Here is a 17,420-nt window from a genome sequence, read left to right on the forward strand (position 1 = left end):
ATCATTGAACATCCATTCCGTCCGTTAGTGTTAATGAGCCACATGTTTTCACGTCACTGTGATAAAACCAAAACAGGAAGTTTTCACTCAGGTGTTTTTACTGGAGGAGTAAAAGTGATGAATGACTCAGTCAGAATTGTTGTTTGACTCATCAGTGAACGGACCAATCAATGAGCTGGATGAAAGTCCATTTAAACCACTTCCTGTCTTCTGTCTGCAGTTATCTGGGTCTGGGTCTGATGTCGGCTCGACTCACCGTCTTAGGAGGCGTCGACGCTTCGCCCCGTACGTACATGACCCTCATTCTACTCTTTTATTTTTTTCTTGTTTTTCAATTTGCTTTCATCTCTGCCTTTTATACACCCCCCCCCCCCGTCAGATAAATAAGCCATTATCTAATCTTTTAATAACACAGTAAGATTAATTCCTTGCCTGCCAGCTGTTGCTGCGATTTAGCTCCTGTAAGAAGCTGCAGCACAGATTCACTCAGCTGTCTGCGTCCACTTCACTGACGCTCAGACATTTCAATTCAACATTATTTCACCATAACTCCCCTCAGTGATGTAGACGAGTATGAAATAGAAACGTTGTCAGTGTGAGCTCAGGTGTTTCCTTCAGGTTACTGGTCACATCATGTGATATCTGCATTAACTCTTCTTTACTTCCTGTTTAAATGTCGTGTGTGCAGTGGGGGGCAGCACGGAGCTGGTCAGCCCCTGCCTTGCCCCAGAGTACTCAGGCAGCTGGGAGCACGCTGACGTCGTCTACACTGTGAAGGGACAGAAAGCAGGTAAACACCGTACTGTGATTTGATTGGTCAGTCGGTCGGTTACCCATCATGCAGCTGGAGCAAGTAGCAACCTGTGTGTGTGTGTGTGTGTGTGTGTGTGTGTGTGTGTGTGTGTGTGTGTGTGTGTGTGTGTGTGTGTGTGTGTGTGTGTGTGTGTGTGTGTGTGTGTGTGTGTGTTTTTCAGGGGAGCCGGTTTACGAGGCGTGTCTGACCAAAGTGGAGAAAGTTCTGTACAGGAAGGTGACGAAGGCGTCTGAAGCCGCAGACATTGAATTCTACGCGTTCTCCTTCTACTACGACCGCGCCGTCGACCTCGGAGTCATCGGTACCGAACAGATGAACAGATGAATGAATGAACGGATGGTTTTATTTACAGGATTCCTCATGAGATTATTCAGACATTTTAATGATCAGCTGATCAAATGTTTCCTGTGGTAAAACAGCAGAATATCATGTCCCAGCAGATCAATAGATATATATCTATATATATGTATACACATAATAAGAGGAGGTGGAGGTGGAGGTTTCCTGAGCCCCTCCCCCAGGTGGAGACGAGGCTCCAGATCAGAGTCTCTGTAGTTTGTTGTGGCTCCAGGATCCAGTGAATCTGACTTGAGGTCTGTGTTTGTGTCTGTGTTCAGAGGAGAAGAGAGGAGGAACCATTAAAGTGGCCGATTATATGGAAGCAGCCAGGAGAGGTGAGACAGCGCCACCCGGCTGCAGATGCTCTGAACTGCAGCTTTAGACTGAAACACTTTCCTTCATCTCAGGATTATTAATAATAAACATGATTATTATTTATCAGCTGTGTGACCTCAGGTCTGTGCAGAGAGTCAGAGTCATTACAGAGATTCATCTTTTAATATCATCGTTCTATAAACCAGCTCCACATGACTGTGCCTCTTATAGAAATAATAAAGTTTTTATATTGAATCTGAAGCTGTTACATGTTTGTTTTCCTCATGTGATCTGACCCCTGACCCCTGGACCTGGATGCTTGTGATTGGTGGATCTGTGGTTGTGTCCCTGCAGTGTGCAGCAGTCCGTCCACCAGTCCTCTGCAGAGTCCCTTCCTCTGTCTGGACCTGGTCTACATCTCAGTCCTGCTGCAGGAGCTCGGGTTCCCCCCCCACAAACAGTTCAAGGTGAGGAACCCACCTCGGTCCAGACCAGAATCTGGAGCAGACAGACCAGGGTCCAGAGGAAGTGTTGCCAGGTTTGACAGTAGGAGAAGGAAATTAAGTGTGTGTTTGTGTGTGTGTGTGTGTGTGTGTGTGTGTGTGTGTGTGTGTGTGTTTGTGTGTGTGTGTTTGTGTGTGTGTGTGTGTGTGTGTGTGTGTGTGTGTGTGTGTGTGTGTGTGTGTGTGTGTGTGTGTGTGTGTGTGTGTGTGTGTGTGTGTGTGTGTCTGTGTGTCTGTGTGTCTGTGTGTCTGTGTGTCTGTGTGTCTGTGTGTGTCTGTGTGTGTCTGTGTGTGTGTGTTGCAGCTGGCGAGGACGATCAACCAGGTGGAGACCAGCTGGGCTCTGGGAGCCACTTTCCATTACATCCAGTCCCTGAAGAGACACTGAAGGCTTTTATTTTGAAAACATCCTGAATGTTGTGAGGACTTCCTGGATATCTCAGACTCACGGTACAGAAGCTGAACTGAACCTGGATCTCTGTGAAGACTGAGACCTGCAGATGACCCCCCCCCCCCCCCCCCTTGGCTGGTCCAGGTGGACTCGGCCTCACCTGGTCCAGGTCTCAGTCTGAGGCCGAGTCCAGATCACATGACCTCATGGAGACACTCCACCACAAACACTCAGAGACCCAGATGAGATTTTGTCCTCAACTTTATTTATCCGCAGTAATTAAAACATCCAGGAAGTTTAATTAACCTTTGACCTTTGACCTCTGATCATATTTTCTATATTTAATCGTCTCATATATTTTGTTGGTGAAGGATGAAGCTGGTGTTTTTATGTTTTTATGTTTAATAACTTACTGATGGTGAATGTTTGAAATGGACGTGTTTTAGAGGATGAAAACCTGAACCTGGCCCGACGGACCTGAAGGACCCGACGAGACCCGACGGGACCCGACGGGACCCGACGGGACCCGACGGACCTGAAGGACCCGACGGGACCCGACGGGACCCGACGGGACCCGACGGACCTGAAGGACCCGACGAGACCCGACGGGACCCGACGGGACCCGACGGGACCCGACGGGACCCGACGGACCTGAAGGACCCGACGAGACCCGACGGGACCCGACGGGACCCGACGGGACCCGTCGGGACCCGTCGGACCTGAAGGACCCGACGGGACCCGACGGACCTGACGTTTTTATATATTAGTTTTAGTTAAAACCAGAAACAGATGGATGTTGATGAAGAAGCTTCAGTCTGATCAGAGAGAAAAGACTTGAGACTCATTCAGGTCAAAATCTGTTTTTATTAGATTTAAAGTTTAAAGATATTGATTCAATAAAAACATTGATTCAAACAAGTTCCTTAAATTGACCATTTAAAAATAACTGCACTTCCTGTTCATCAGGAATCTCACTGTTGTTTCCTGGTCCGACCCGGTCCTGGTCCGACCCGGTCCTGGTCCGACCCGGTCCTGATGAACATGAGAAGACTTCACATTCTCTAAAACCTTGTGTTGTTACTGGGCTTCAGTGTCTGCTCCTCTGTCCCAGTGAAACCAGTTCTCTGACCTCCAGCTGTTCAACTTGATCAATTCTGTTTCTATCGACAGCGACTCTGATTGTTTTCTACTCTGAAGGAGCTCCTGTTTCTACTGTTTCTACTGTTTCTACTGTTTCTACTGTGTGTGTTCGGTACAAAACCTGCAATAAACAGATGTGAATGCGTCTGAATAAAGTCTCTGTTGATTCACTGAGTCTCGTGTGTAGCACAGCATGCTAAATGCTACATGCTAAAGTCAGTGTAGTTGAGGTGTTTTAACCTGGAACAGTTTTGCTGTTGATCAGAGGATTCATGTGTTCACACACAGACACACAAACTGTTGAGACACAAGCTTTTATTTCTGTAAACGTTCTCCAATGAAACGAACTGATGAACAAACAAACACCTGTCAGGTCGACACGTCACCGTCCAGGTGAAACTGCAACATTGAACAACAGCAGCAGCGACAGACAGACAGGTATGAGCTCTGATGTACAGCCTCAGAAGCAGGAAGTGAGTGAACTGGGGAAGAACCTGAAGGGGCGGAGCCACAGGTGAGGAGGAGGCGGGATCTCAGAGGAAGGCATCACACCACTCCTTCAGGCACTGAGTGCAGGACGCTGCCTGGCGGGAGTTCGCTCCGCTGGCGTCTTTGAGCCACTCGGTGAACATCTCAGAGTCTTTCTTCAACAGCAGGAACTGACCCAGGACCACGTACGCCTGCACACACACACACACACACACACACACACACACACACACACACACACACACACACACACACACACACACACACACACACACAAAAAAAAACTTAGTAAAAAAAGTAAAAGATCCTCTGAGCAGATTCAGAAATCTCAGTTTTACTGTGACGGACTTTCTGGTGGTAAATGTTTGTTTTCTCTGATCAGCTGCTTCCTCATCCTCTCACTGAACATCTGGAAACAGCTGTTTGATGCTGAACGTTTCCTCTAGACTGGTGAGTAAACAGCTGCTAATGCTAATGTTAGCTATGTAGCTAATAGAAAAACTCACATATAGCTCCTTTAAATCATCTAAAAAGCTGAGGAGGGGGACTGGACCTCAGCTTGTGACTGTAATGCACCCTGCAGCCTCTGGGGGGCGCTACACAGCAGTTAAAGTTACAGGAGAAAGTGAATGTGTGTTTTGTTGTTGCTTCTCCACCTTATCGAAGCCCTGCTCCTCCAGCTTCCTCCCCAGGATCTCTCCGATCCCTGACAGAGCCGTCACCGCCTTGTCCCCCATCGGCTCCCCGACAAAGTCCCGGTGCTTCTGAGACGTGGTCGACATCCTCTCTGCAGAATATGACACTGAAGTAATTTAATTATATTTATATATAAAACAGACAGTCCTGACTGAAGCAACCTCCTCTGCTGGGTTTTATCACCGGAGTGTGGAACAGTTTCTAAACAGAGTGACACCTCAGCAGTAAAACGTCTTTGTTTTTAATTATTCTCCATTTCATCTGATTAGAAACTGGATCCGTTTTTGACAGTTTGAACTAAAGATGGAGGTTTTTTCGTTTTATTATATCAAATCACTGAGTCATAAAAAACAAACAGATTCATCTGTGATATATGATTTATGAAATAAACTACAAACAAACAAAACATTAACAACGATGTAACCATGCAGGAGGGGTGGGGGGGTCTTTTATCTGCCTGTGCCCCGCCCCCCTCTACTCATGATCCGTCCATGTCACTGTCACTTCAGGCTCAGATTTAATTGAACTGAAAACTAATGACGTCACCTTCTTCTCCGGTTTTTAATTAGACATAACTGCGCAGCTCGTCTCCATGACAACAGATCTGAGTATTCATTTTTATTATTTTCATTAAAGTGAAACAGGATCCTGCAGCTAATGAAGAGTCATCCGCTTCTGCTCGGGGCTTTTATTTTGTAGGACATTGACCCTCATGGTACCGGTCTCCCCTCAGACCTGATCAGACTGGAGCTGGTAGCAGCTGCTGGACTCTCCAGTCAAACCAGTCAAACCAGTGAAACCAGATGCTGTCACTAAACCGGACTACAACAACCAAACAGGCTCCTTCCGGACTCTGGCGGTCCAGAGACAAAGCGGGTCAGAGGGAGTCCTTACCTGCGGGTCTGGACCTGCTGACGGACCCGGGCTCACGTGCTGGAGGAGGATCAGGCGGGTTCAGACGCTACAGACACAAACAGTTAATGTTCAGTAAACTGGACTCGAGCCGCAGTTTTCACCGCACAGAGGAAACAGGTTAAAGTTACCTGGAGAAGCAGGAAGTCGTTAGACTCACCTGACGTCAGACACACTTCAACCCGCACGAGAAGACCCCAGAGGACCCGAAAAGTTTCTCAGTGGAGGCGTTTTATTGTGAAACCCGGAAACACGAGTCAGAATTGTCTGACGCTCCAAGCATGACGTCAGGACGCAGAGAGTCAAAGATGGTTTCTAATGAAGATGAGTCACTCGGTGGAAATTTAATAACACTACTTTACTAAAGTACAACCACCACCGAGTTGAAATACTCAAAATATCACTGATATAAAAATACAAACATTAAAGTACCAAGATAAAAGTATTTAATATGCAGCATTCCTCATTTCAAAATGTATATTGTTTTCATTGATTTTATTATTTTTAATTAAACGAATTAATAAATTATTATAATTATTGATTAATTCATGTGTTCATCACTTTAATACTGCAGCTGGTTAAGTGGAGCTCATTTCAACTACTTAATATCCTGCTAATACATCAGAATTTATACGATGAAAATATTTTATCAATCACATCCTTCAAAGTAACTGAAGTTATCAATAAATGCAATAAGGGTGGTTTAGCAGAAGTTAAAAGTAGCACAGAAAGGAAACACTCAAGTATCTCAAAACTACTAAAATTACAGTTCTTAAAAAAACGTACTTAGTTACATTCAACTATCTTCTCTTATCCGTAAAAGTGTTTTAAAATTAGCCACCCTGAAAACATTTATTTACACCTGATGACACAGTGTGCAGCAGTTTCTCTTCAGGAAGCTGGAAATGGGGATTTTTTTTCTCACTTCTAGGTCAAATTTTTCTTTTCTGTTTTTATTTTGAGATTTTATGTGAGAAAATTCATCTTTGATTTTACAGATAAATCGTTTTCTCTACAAATCTGGAGATTCTTGTAAATGTTATGGTAAATATTATGGTGAAAAAATGTAAATAAAATCTATATTTGTTAAAAGCTTCATGTTTATAAATTTACTGATGGTCAATATTCCCTCAAATATAAACATCAAGAGCTTCTTCACATTTAATTCATGATTTCTTTCTCAGAGTGAGACCTCTTCCTTTGCTCCAAACTCTTTGTTGGCCCCTCGCCCTGCCCCTGCCCCACCAGACCCCGCCCTCCAGGACACGCCCCCTCTGAGTCGTCCGGCTGTCAGAGTTTGCGGAGTGGGCGTGGCTGCGTGTTGTGTTCTCCCTCTACCTGACAGGTGTTCGCCTCTCTCGGCGGGATCAGCTCCCTCAGTCAGGCCGCTCTCCGCGCTACTTCTCCGGGTTGTTGTTGTGGAAACATGGCGGCGCCGCTGACCGACCAGGAGAAGCGGAAGCAGATCAGTGTCCGGGGCATCGCGGGGCTCGGGGACGTTGCGGAGATCAAGCGGAGTTTTAACCGACACCTCCACTTCACGCTGGTGAAGGACCGGAACGTCGCGACACCCCGGGACTACTACTTCGCCCTGGCCCACACCGTCCGGGACCACCTGGTGGGCCGCTGGATCCGGACCCAGCAGTACTACTACGAGAAAGACCCCAAGGTAAAAGCAGCAGGAGCCCGCGAGCAGGCCGGTTTCCGGCGGAGACAACATGTTGAACTCCACTGAAAAAATAGTAGATTTACAATTTCCTTAATTATCTGCAAATGAGAAAGCGATGAAAAAAACAACCCATTCTCTTTTAGATGTTTTGGTACCAGACAAATATTCGGCGTATGTCTTTCCTCCAAATATTTCTTTATTTTAGTGAGAAATTAAGTTTAAAAACTTTTTTCTCTCTGTCGAAACCTTTACAGTGCGGCGCAGACAGCAATGCAGACCAGTTAATAAACCCACGATTCTGCCTAAATATAGATGCGCATGGTGTATTCTTCATATGCCGATTTTATCAGAGGATCATATCGATCTTAAAAATATCTTAACTAATGTTTTATTAATACACACTTTAGACAAGCATCAATGAAACATGAAATTGTCATATTTCATGGCTTGACTTTCTCTGTGACCTTGTCTTAGCCCACTTGTCTTCTTAGGAGAGAAGTAAACCAAACTCTGTTCAGTCTGTTCGCAGGTAAATAATACTAAAGTTTGAGATTTCTAGATGAATATATATATATTTTAAGTGGAGTCTGGGTTGATGCAGGGTATAATATATATATATATATATATATATATATATATATATATATATATATATATATATATTTGATCTTGTGAAGGAGACCAAACTCCATTCAATCATCAGACAGTTTTAACATCTCCTTGGTGACCAAGGTAAGTGCATGATGAAGAGCTGCATCACTGCTGAGGTTTGGTTTCTCCCAGAGTCTGGTGATGGAAAAGTCAGTTTAAAGAACATTTAGGAGCCAGAGTTTTTCTTTGTGGGTCCACACAGAACCAGAACCAGAACTCTGGTGTTCGGTTTGAAGTCTGTTTCACACATTCACAGGTGATTTCAACATGTTTTCACATATTAAAATTATATTTTTACACATGTGAAATTCATGGGTTTTCACTGATAGGGTCAGCTGACACAGCTGTGCAGTGCAGATGTTGCAGATGTTGCAGATGTTGCAGATGTTGCAGATGTTGCAGATGTGATTCTGGAGGTGATGTGTGCAGGTCGTTGCACTGGAATAAAAACAGGTGAATTCAGATGACAGGAGGTAAAATGTCAGATGAACTCAGGGAGGAAGTCGGACAAGAGGAGGAAGTGGTCATGTTTTTGGTTTTTAGCAGCCAGGTCCTGAAACATTCCCTGTCAGAATAAAACTTCCTGTTGCAGCTGCTTCAGAGACAAAACCACACGTGACCATCGAGAGTTTAAACTTACGAGAGAAAGATTTATTTCTTTAATCTGACGTCAGTTCCTTCATCATTAAAGACCAGGAAGTGACACAATAAAGGCTTGAATCTAAATTTGACTCTTTAGTAAAAGGGGCCCCAGGTTCAGTGTTTGGCCCCTGTCGCTTCACCACACGTTGTACCTGGAGGTCTGGTGGTCTGGAGTCCAGTCCTGGTCCTGGTCTGATCTGGATTCTGTCTCTGTCCTCAGAGGGTTTATTATCTGTCCCTGGAGTTCTACATGGGCCGAGCTCTGCAGAACACCATGATCAACCTGGGTCTGCAGAACACCTGTGACGAGGCCATCTACCAGGTAACGTGTGTGTGTGTGTGTGTGTGTGTGTGTGTGTGTGTGTGTGTGGTGTGTGTGTGTGTGTGTGTGTGTGTGTGTGTGTGTGTGTGTGTGTGTGTGTGTGTTGTGTGTGTGTGTGTGTGTGTGTGTGTGTGTGTGTGTGTGTGTGTGTGTGTGTGAGCTTCTGCATTTCTTCAAGAACCAGTCTGGACCTGAAATGATTAGATGATTAATCAATTAGACAACTAACAGAAAATTAATTGGATTGATTGATTGATTGATTGATTGATTGATTGATTGATCACTTTTTGAGCAAACAAGCCAACAATGAGCTTTTTTTCCAGCAGTTTTGTGATTTCTTGGACTTGATGAAGACGAACCTCAACGAGGAAGTCGACACAAAACACTCACTGTCCTGTGTGTGTGTGTGTGTGTGTGTGTGTGTGTGTGTGTGTGTGTGTGTGTGTGTGTGTGTGTGTAGCTGGGTCTGGACATGGAGGAGCTGGAGGAGATTGAGGAGGACGCTGGTCTCGGAAACGGAGGACTGGGTCGACTGGCAGGTGAATAACAGACAGAGTGAAGCCTCGTCTCTCTTCCCCGGTCCTGTTAGTCCTGGTCCTGTTAGTCCTGTTAGTCCTGGTCCCGGTCCTGTTAGTCCTGGTCCTGGTCCTGTTAGTCCTGGTCCTGTTAGTCCTGTTAGTCCTGGTCCTGGTCCTGTTAGTCCTGTTAGTCCTGGTCCTGGTCCCGGTCCTGTTAGTCCTGGTCCTGGTCCTGTTAGTCCTGTTAGTCCTGGTCCTGGTCCTGTTAGTCCTGTTAGTCCTGGTCCCGGTCCTGTTAGTCCTGCTCCTGGTCCTGTTAGTCCTGTTAGTCCTGGTCCCGGTCCTGTTAGTCCTGGTCCCGGTCCTGTTAGTCCTGTTAGTCCTGGTCCTGGTCCTGTTAGTCCTGTTAGTCCTGGTCCTGGTCCTGGTCCTGTTAGTCCTGTTAGTCCTGCTCCTGGTCCTGTTAGTCCTGTTAGTCCTGGTCCCGGTCCTGTTAGTCCTGTTAGTCCTGGTCCTGGTCCTGTTAGTCCTGTTAGTCCTGGTCCCGGTCCTGTTAGTCCTGGTCCTGGTCCTGGTCCTGGTCCTGTTAGTCCTGTTAGTCCTGTTAGTCCTGGTCCTGTTAGTCCTGTTAGTCCTGTTAGTCCTGGTCCTGGTCCCGGTCCTGTTAGTCCTGTTAGTCCTGGTCCTGGTCCTGTTAGTCCTGTTAGTCCTGTTAGTCCTGGTCCCGGTCCTGTTAGTCCTGGTCCTGGTCGTGTTAGTCCTGTTAGTCCTGTTAGTCCTGTTAGTCCCGGTCCTGTTAGTCCTGGTCCTGGTCCTGTTAGTCCTGTTAGTCCTGGTCCTGGTCCTGTTAGTCCTGTTAGTCCTGTTAGTCCTGGTCCTGGTCCTGTTAGTCCTGTTAGTCCTGCTCCTGGTCCTGTTAGTCCTGTTAGTCCTGGTCCTGGTCCTGTTAGTCCTGTTAGTCCTGGTCCTGGTCCTGTTAGTCCTGTTAGTCCTGGTCCCGGTCCTGTTAGTCCTGGTCCTGGTCCTGGTCCTGGTCCTGTTAGTCCTGTTAGTCCTGTTAGTCCTGGTCCTGTTAGTCCTGTTAGTCCTGTTAGTCCTGGTCCTGGTCCCGGTCCTGTTAGTCCTGGTCCCGGTCCTGTTAGTCCTGTTAGTCCTGGTCCTGGTCCTGTTAGTCCTGTTAGTCCTGGTCCTGGTCCTGGTCCTGTTAGTCCTGTTAGTCCTGGTCTCGGTGTCTCTGATATAAAGTTTGAATTAAAAGAAGTTTATGAAGATGGTGACAGAGGCTCTAATGAAAGACACTGTCCAGGTGCATCATGGGAAATGTAGGCTCCAGTGTTTTTAGACTGAAGTCCGACTGCTGCTCAGGCTTGATCTGCCGCACCCTGAAAATAAAACAGATCAATCAGTCAGTATTGATCATTGATAGATATTGATTGAGTGTGATGTCAGGATGAAGCTCCTCCCCCCTCCTGCAGCCTGTTTCCTGGACTCCATGGCGACCCTCGGTCTGGCGGCATACGGCTACGGGATCCGCTACGAGTTCGGCATCTTCAACCAGAAGATCAGTGAGGGGTGGCAGGTACACACACACACACACACACACACACACACACACACACACACACACACACACACACACACACACACACACACACAGGAGGCCTGTGATTGGCTGATGTGCTCCTCAGGTGGAGGAGGCAGATGATTGGCTGCGGTACGGGAACCCCTGGGAGAAGGCCAGACCTGAGTACATGCTGCCGGTTCACTTCTACGGCCGAGTGCGGAGGGCGGAGGGCGCAGTGAAGTGGGTCGACACTCAGGTCAGACCAAAACCTGAACCAGGTCTGGACCCGTTCCAGGTCCTGGTCCAACCTGCAGAGACCAGGACCTGCACAAGTCCACCTGCATATATATATATGTTCATTTAGTGTGTGTGTGTGTGTGTGTGTGTGTGTGTGTGTGTGTGTGTGTGTGTGCAGGTGGTGTTGGCGATGCCTTATGACACTCCAGTACCTGGTTACCATAACAACACGGTGAACACGATGAGACTGTGGTCGGCTAAAGCTCCGAACGACTTCAAACTACAGAACTGTACGTGTCGTCTTCATCGTCTTCATCGTCTTCATCGTCTTCATCATCGTCACTGTTCTGCCACTCTCTCACTTCTTCCTTACGGAGAAGTTGTGATGTAGTATTCTTACAGTGTGATATTAGTGCTTTTACTTTGAAAGGTCAGAGCACTTCCTCCACAGCTGCAGGTCATCAGGTCACTACAGACTGAGGACCTGGATCAGACTCAGACCGGGTCGTATCCCTCCGCCGCTCAAACTAGTTCCAGGTCACATCCGCTGTTGGACACGATATCTCAGGAACTTCTTTCTCAAACATTCACCTGGTCAGTAGACAAAGGTCAAAGGTCACGGTGACCTTCGAAAAAACACTTTTTTAGCCATAACTCAAGACTTCACACAAAAAGTTAATATTTGAAATGACTCTGGATGAACAGGATGTGACCTGGAACCAGTGTGAGCGGCGGAGGGATACGACCACGAGCAGGAGATTCGTGTCAGTGATGAAGTCTGGTTGTGGTAGACACAGCAAACATTTCAAAATAAAAGAATCTTTCTTTAAACCTTCACACACAGACTTCAGATCAGTCCAGAGATGTAGTGGAGTCAGAACTTGTGTCTTAGAGGAGGAAGAAAATAATGAAACTAAAGTTCCAGCTGTTGAAAAACATCCTGAAGTAAAAGATTCTGTGTCTCTCAGTTAATGTGGGAGATTATATCGACGCGGTTCTGGACAGAAACCTGGCAGAGAACATCTCCAGAGTCCTGTACCCCAACGACACCGTGAGTCTGAGTCTGTGCACCAGTCCTCCAGGTCCACAGGTGAGACACACCACTGAGAGAGAGAGTGTGTGTGTGTGTGTGTGTGTGTGTGTGTGTGTGTGTGTGTGTGTGTAGTTCTTCGAGGGGAAGGAGCTGCGTCTGAAGCAGGAGTACTTCGTGGTCGCCGCCACGCTGCAGGACATCATCCGCAGGTTCAAGTCCTCCAAGTTCGGCTGCAGAGACCCGGTCAGGACCTGCTTCGACACGTTCCCCGACAAGGTGAGAAACTGATCCACACCTGCACCCGCAGAGGGGGAGGGGCTTAATCTACTCTACTGAACTCTACTCACACACACTGTTCTTCTTCTGTGGTGCCAACTCGTGTCCTCACCTGTCCCCTCAGGTGGCGATCCAGCTGAACGACACCCACCCCGCTCTGGCCATCCCTGAACTGATGAGGATCCTGGTGGACGTGGAGAAGCTGGACTGGGACAAGGTCAGAACCAGAACCAGAACCAGAACCAGACTTTCTTTGAACGCAGCAACAAGGACATTAATGGAGTCAGTCTGAGACTCACTTCAGTCAGTGTGTGTGTGTGTGTGTGTGTGTGTGTGTGTGTGTGTGTGTGTGTGTGTGTGTGTGTGTGTGTGTGTGTGTGTCCAGGCGTGGGACATCACCTGTCGTACCTGTGCCTACACCAACCACACGGTGCTACCTGAGGCGTTGGAGCGTTGGCCCGTCTTCATGTTCGAACAGCTGCTGCCTCGACACCTGCTGATCATCTATGACATCAACCAGAGACACCTGGACGTAAGACACACACACACACACACACACACAAACACACACACACACACACACACACACACACACACACATTATAAGGGTTAATAAATGCTTTATAATCAGGTTATTAATTTGGTTGTTCCCACTTTATAAATCAGTAATAAACAATTATAAACAACTTTCATACACTGATGACTGATTCATCTGCAGCTCACTGTTTTATCTAATGTGTTATAACAGCTTATAAATGATTAATAAAGTGTGAACGAGCTCATTAATAGACTTGTTATAAACCATTTTTAAATCTTTTATAAGGGGGACTCTTATTGTGAAGGGGCACCTCACCTGTTGGCGTTGTGTTTTCTCTCAGAGGATGGCGGCCATGTTCCCCGGCGACACCGACCGTCTCCGCCGGATGTCTCTGATCGAGGAGGGAGACCCGAAGAGGATCAACATGGCTCACCTGTGCGTGGTCGGGTCTCACGCCGTCAACGGCGTCGCTCAGATCCACTCGGACATTGTCAGGAACAGCGTGTGAGTAACAGCCAATCAGAACGCAGAGCAGCGGCGTCCCCGTGTGTGTCCAGCTGTGTGAGACAGATGTTGAACATCAGGTCCTCGAGGTGGACTAACCAGGACCTCGTCCCTGCAGGTTTAAGGACTTCCATGATGTGGATCCAGAGAAGTTTCAGAATAAGACTAACGGCGTCACTCCTCGCCGCTGGCTGCTGCTGTGTAACCCCAGCCTGGCCGACATCATCGCTGAGGTACCGGCTCACCTGAGACTGAGGACTGGTCCGGTTCATAGAGACCAGGACCAGGTTTGTGGGTCTGTCAGTGTCCTGGTCTGAGTCTCAGCTTGTGTTGAATCCTGCAGAGAATCGGAGACGAGTTCCTCACCGACCTGCAGCAGCTGAAGAGACTCCTCCCATTAGTGGACGACCACGCCTTCATCAGAGACGTGGCCAAAGTCAAACAGGTGAGAGACAGACGTCCATCAATCTGCTACCTGTCCTTCACTCACCTGTCTTTCTGTCCGTCCCCCTCACCTGTCTCTGTCCCTGCAGGAGAACAAGCTGAAGTTCTCCTCCTTCCTGCAGCAGCTGACCCAGGTGAAGGTCAACCCGGAGTCCATGTTTGACGTCCAGGTGAAGAGGATCCACGAGTACAAGAGGCAGCTGCTCACCTGTCTGCACGCCATCACGCTCTACAACCGTAAGACCAGCGGCTGCCACCGTGCTCTGCAGCAAGGCAGCAGTTTGTGTTGTTACTGTGCTGCCCTCTGCTGGTCACTGTGAGTGTGCTGCCCTCTGCTGGTCACTGTGAGTGTGCTGCCCTCTGCTGGTCACTGTGAGTGTGTTGCCCTCTGCTGGTCACTGTCATCAACCTCCATCAACTTCTTCTTCGTCTGTTTCCAGGAATCAAACTGGATCCGGAGATGACGTTTGTCCCCAGGACAGTGATGATAGGAGGGAAGGTCAGCTGATCTGTATCAACAAACACAGCTGATGTGCATAAACCTAAACACAGTAATTTCAGGTGAGAGTCACATGACCGTCTCTCTCCTGCAGGCGGCTCCTGGTTACCACATGGCTAAGCTGATCATCAAACTGATCACCTCGGTGGGTCAGGTGATCAATAACGACCCGGCGGTGGGAGACAAGTTGAAATTGATCTACCTGGAGAACTACAGAGTGTCTCTGGCTGAGAGAGGTGGGGGGGTGGGGGGGTGAAGGAACAAACAAAACAAAGCTAAAATTGGTAAAAGAAGAAGTTTGATGATGATGCGTTTGTGTGTCTCAGTAATCCCCGCCGCTGACCTGTCGGAGCAGATCTCCACGGCGGGAACTGAAGCTTCTGGAACAGGAAACATGAAGTTCATGCTGAACGGCGCTCTGACCATCGGCACCATGGACGGAGCCACGGTGGAGATGGCCGAGGAGGCGGGGGAGGAGAACCTCTTCATCTTCGGCATGAGGGTGACGGACGTGGAGGAGATGGACAGGAAGGGGTGAGGAGGGGGGAGGGGGACAGTTACATCAGGTTTATGTGTTTATGTCAAAGCAGGAAGTCAGGAACTCCTCTAGATGGTGCGTTCAAGGACACTTTGACCATCTCAGCCTCCATGTTACCTGAGGATCTTCTCTTTAGTAATGACTTGTGATTCTTTCATCATAGATTCATTATTAATCATTTGCTCCTTTAAGTGTCAGAAAACTGTTTTAGATTCAGTTCAAAACCAGAAGTTTTTACTTTTCAGAAGCTGAAGTTTTTATGTTTCTGTTAAAAACAACAGAAATAATTTAAGTCACTATTAAAATAGTTTCAGATTCATTTTCCATCAAACAAGAAAAAGTTTCAGCTTGTTTACAACTTTTAAAAGAGGAAGTGGATTTAATCTTTATTTATTCCCAGTGTTATTAGTTATTAAATATCTTTTTTATTTGGCATCTACTTTAAATATTTGTTTTGTTTCGTTTGAGTTCTTATCTGATTTTATTTAATAGCTGTTATTATTACTGTGAGGGATGAAAGCTTGTATCTACGAACACAAACACGTCTCCTTCAGAAAACTGATCAGACTCATGAAGAATCTTTTTTAAATCGTCTGAATATTCACATTTTCCAGGTTTCATGTTCAGTTCATAATTAATATATAATCAATGTATTTGTAGTATTTGTTTGAAAGCATCTCCATAGTGACAGGAGTCAGATTTAAAGACTGGATCCTGTTTCTGTGTCTCTGTTGTTAACGATATAAAACTGAATTGATTCCTTGATTAAATAACTGAATAATCGATAATGAAAGGAGAGAAAATCTCTCGCAGCTCCAGATGTCGGAGGGTTCTTAAATGCACCATAAGGGCTTGTTCTCAGTTTCCCTGATGAAAGGTCAGAGGTCACCTGCAGCAGACAGGGAGTTGATGATGTCACTTCCTGTTCACCTGTGCTGTTTCCTGCAGCTACAACGCCAGAGAGTTCTACGAGCGCCTGCCGGAGCTGAAGCTCGCCATGGACCAGGTCCAGAGCGGATTCTTCAGTCCCAAAGAACCAGAACTCTTCAGAGACCTGATCCACATGCTGCTGAACCACGACAGGTAGAGAGGAGACTCAGACTCCGCCCAGCGACACCTGCAGGGTGGTGAAGACGCTCTGATGTCATCGTCTCATGTTTACGTGTGAATGTTTCCTCCATCAGGTTTAAGGTGTTTGCAGATTACGAGGCGTACGTCAGGTGTCAGCAGCGAGTCAGCGACCTGTACCAGGTACATATTTATATATTATCCTGTCCAGTGAGTCGTTAAATATCAGTATTACTTTATGTTTTACACATCTTTTCCAGGAAACTTTCCTCATAATTTCCTATTTCCCTTAACTGTTATTTTTTTATTACAAGGAAAGTTTTATCTTTAAATCCCAGAATCTGTAAAAATAAAAGTGATTCTTCTTTCTGAGATCGAAGGTGACGACGTCCTCGATGTTCCTGCCGCAGAAGCTTCATATTCACAGTTGAATATTATGTATTGTTGTTTATATGTTGACATTTCATCATATATTATGTAAATGAGTGAATCGTGATCTGTGCTGCAGACAGTGATCATTTTCATTATTGATTGATCAGCTGTTGTTTCCTGTTTCTCTGCAGAATCCCAAAGAGTGGACCAAGATGGTGATCCGCAACATCGCAGCATCCGGGAAGTTCTCCAGCGACCGAACCATCTCCCAGTACGCGCGCGAGATCTGGGGGGTGGAACCCTCTGACGTGAAGATCCCGCCCCCCAACGAGCCGCCGCTCGAGTCCCGAAACTGATCAAAAGCGTCCGAACGTTCCTGCTGCGAGTGTCAGATCCGGCTTCTCAGCTTTGGTTGACTCATGTTTGTACTGTATGTAAATATGAACAGGCAGCAGCTACATGCTACATGCTACATGCTACATGCTAAACCGCAAAAGATTAACATGAAGTGTCTTTACAGTTTAAAGAATATGAGATGAAACAATAAAAATCAGACACAATCAGCGAAAGCCAAGAGTTCTGAAGAGACACAGTTCAAGTCTTTATTTGCTGGTTCATAGTTTTTGGTTTTGAAATGAACCCGAGTGAATCCAGGACGAACATCTCACATTAACACACAGGTCAGTTTCTCCTGGTTCATAAAGTGTTAACGATGAAAACGACAGGAAATCTGTGTGATGTGATCTGGACTGTGATGTGGACTGAGGTCCTGGATGAGGTGTGATGTGGACTGAGGTCCTGGATGAGGTGTGATGTGGACTGTGGTAAAAAAAAAAACAGGAAATGACGAGACATGGAGACAGGACAAAACCCCAACCGACCTCACCAGGTGAGAATGAAGGTGCAGGTGAACTTCACTGTCACAAGACAAGTTTGCATCATAAAG

At 46.7% G+C, this 17,420-nt stretch overlaps 3 protein-coding genes across 6 annotated transcripts in view; 2 read left to right on the forward strand and 1 right to left on the reverse strand.

Moving 5' to 3' along the window:
* The window catches only part of entpd6 (ectonucleoside triphosphate diphosphohydrolase 6), a 16,384-nt gene extending 13,495 nt beyond the window's left edge, over positions 1–2,889 (forward strand). Inside the window, exons 9-14 of the mRNA XM_056395125.1 lie at positions 221–285; positions 689–790; positions 975–1,115; positions 1,432–1,488; positions 1,823–1,935; positions 2,276–2,889. Coding sequence (XP_056251100.1) covers positions 221–285; positions 689–790; positions 975–1,115; positions 1,432–1,488; positions 1,823–1,935; positions 2,276–2,359 — 562 coding nt within the window. The 3' untranslated portion in view covers positions 2,360–2,889. The remainder of the gene's footprint in view (positions 1–220; positions 286–688; positions 791–974; positions 1,116–1,431; positions 1,489–1,822; positions 1,936–2,275) is intronic.
* Positions 2,890–3,800: 911 nt separating this feature from the next.
* LOC130181204 (barrier-to-autointegration factor B-like) lies at positions 3,801–5,902 on the reverse strand. 4 transcript variants are annotated; one of them, XM_056395128.1, is made up of 4 exons: positions 5,760–5,902; positions 5,582–5,648; positions 4,648–4,793; positions 3,801–4,182 (listed from the first exon to the last, which is right to left on the reverse strand). In XM_056395128.1, the coding sequence occupies exons 3-4, from the start codon at positions 4,771–4,773 to the stop codon at positions 4,036–4,038; spliced, it is 273 nt and encodes a 90-aa protein (XP_056251103.1). In that variant the 5' UTR covers positions 4,774–4,793; positions 5,582–5,648; positions 5,760–5,902; the 3' UTR covers positions 3,801–4,035. The 4 variants fall into 4 exon arrangements, with proteins under 4 accessions (XP_056251103.1, XP_056251101.1, XP_056251104.1 ...); XM_056395126.1 differs by having other exon boundaries at positions 4,648–4,778; positions 5,760–5,900; XM_056395129.1 differs by having other exon boundaries at positions 5,731–5,853.
* A 965-nt stretch (positions 5,903–6,867) lies between these two features.
* pygb (phosphorylase, glycogen; brain) lies at positions 6,868–17,062 on the forward strand. Its single transcript, XM_056395123.1, has 20 exons — positions 6,868–7,268; positions 8,782–8,883; positions 9,344–9,422; positions 10,877–10,980; positions 11,090–11,221; positions 11,381–11,492; positions 12,171–12,253; positions 12,368–12,511; positions 12,636–12,728; positions 12,897–13,043; positions 13,390–13,553; positions 13,672–13,786; positions 13,897–13,998; positions 14,087–14,234; positions 14,438–14,496; positions 14,591–14,732; positions 14,823–15,030; positions 15,983–16,117; positions 16,219–16,285; positions 16,666–17,062. The coding sequence occupies exons 1-20, from the start codon at positions 7,026–7,028 to the stop codon at positions 16,828–16,830; spliced, it is 2,544 nt and encodes an 847-aa protein (XP_056251098.1). The 5' UTR covers positions 6,868–7,025; the 3' UTR covers positions 16,831–17,062.
* The last annotated feature ends 358 nt before the right edge of the window (positions 17,063–17,420 follow it).

Source organism: Seriola aureovittata, chromosome 14 (assembly GCF_021018895.1).
Source record: "Seriola aureovittata isolate HTS-2021-v1 ecotype China chromosome 14, ASM2101889v1, whole genome shotgun sequence".
NCBI lineage: Eukaryota > Metazoa > Chordata > Actinopteri > Carangiformes > Carangidae > Seriola > Seriola aureovittata.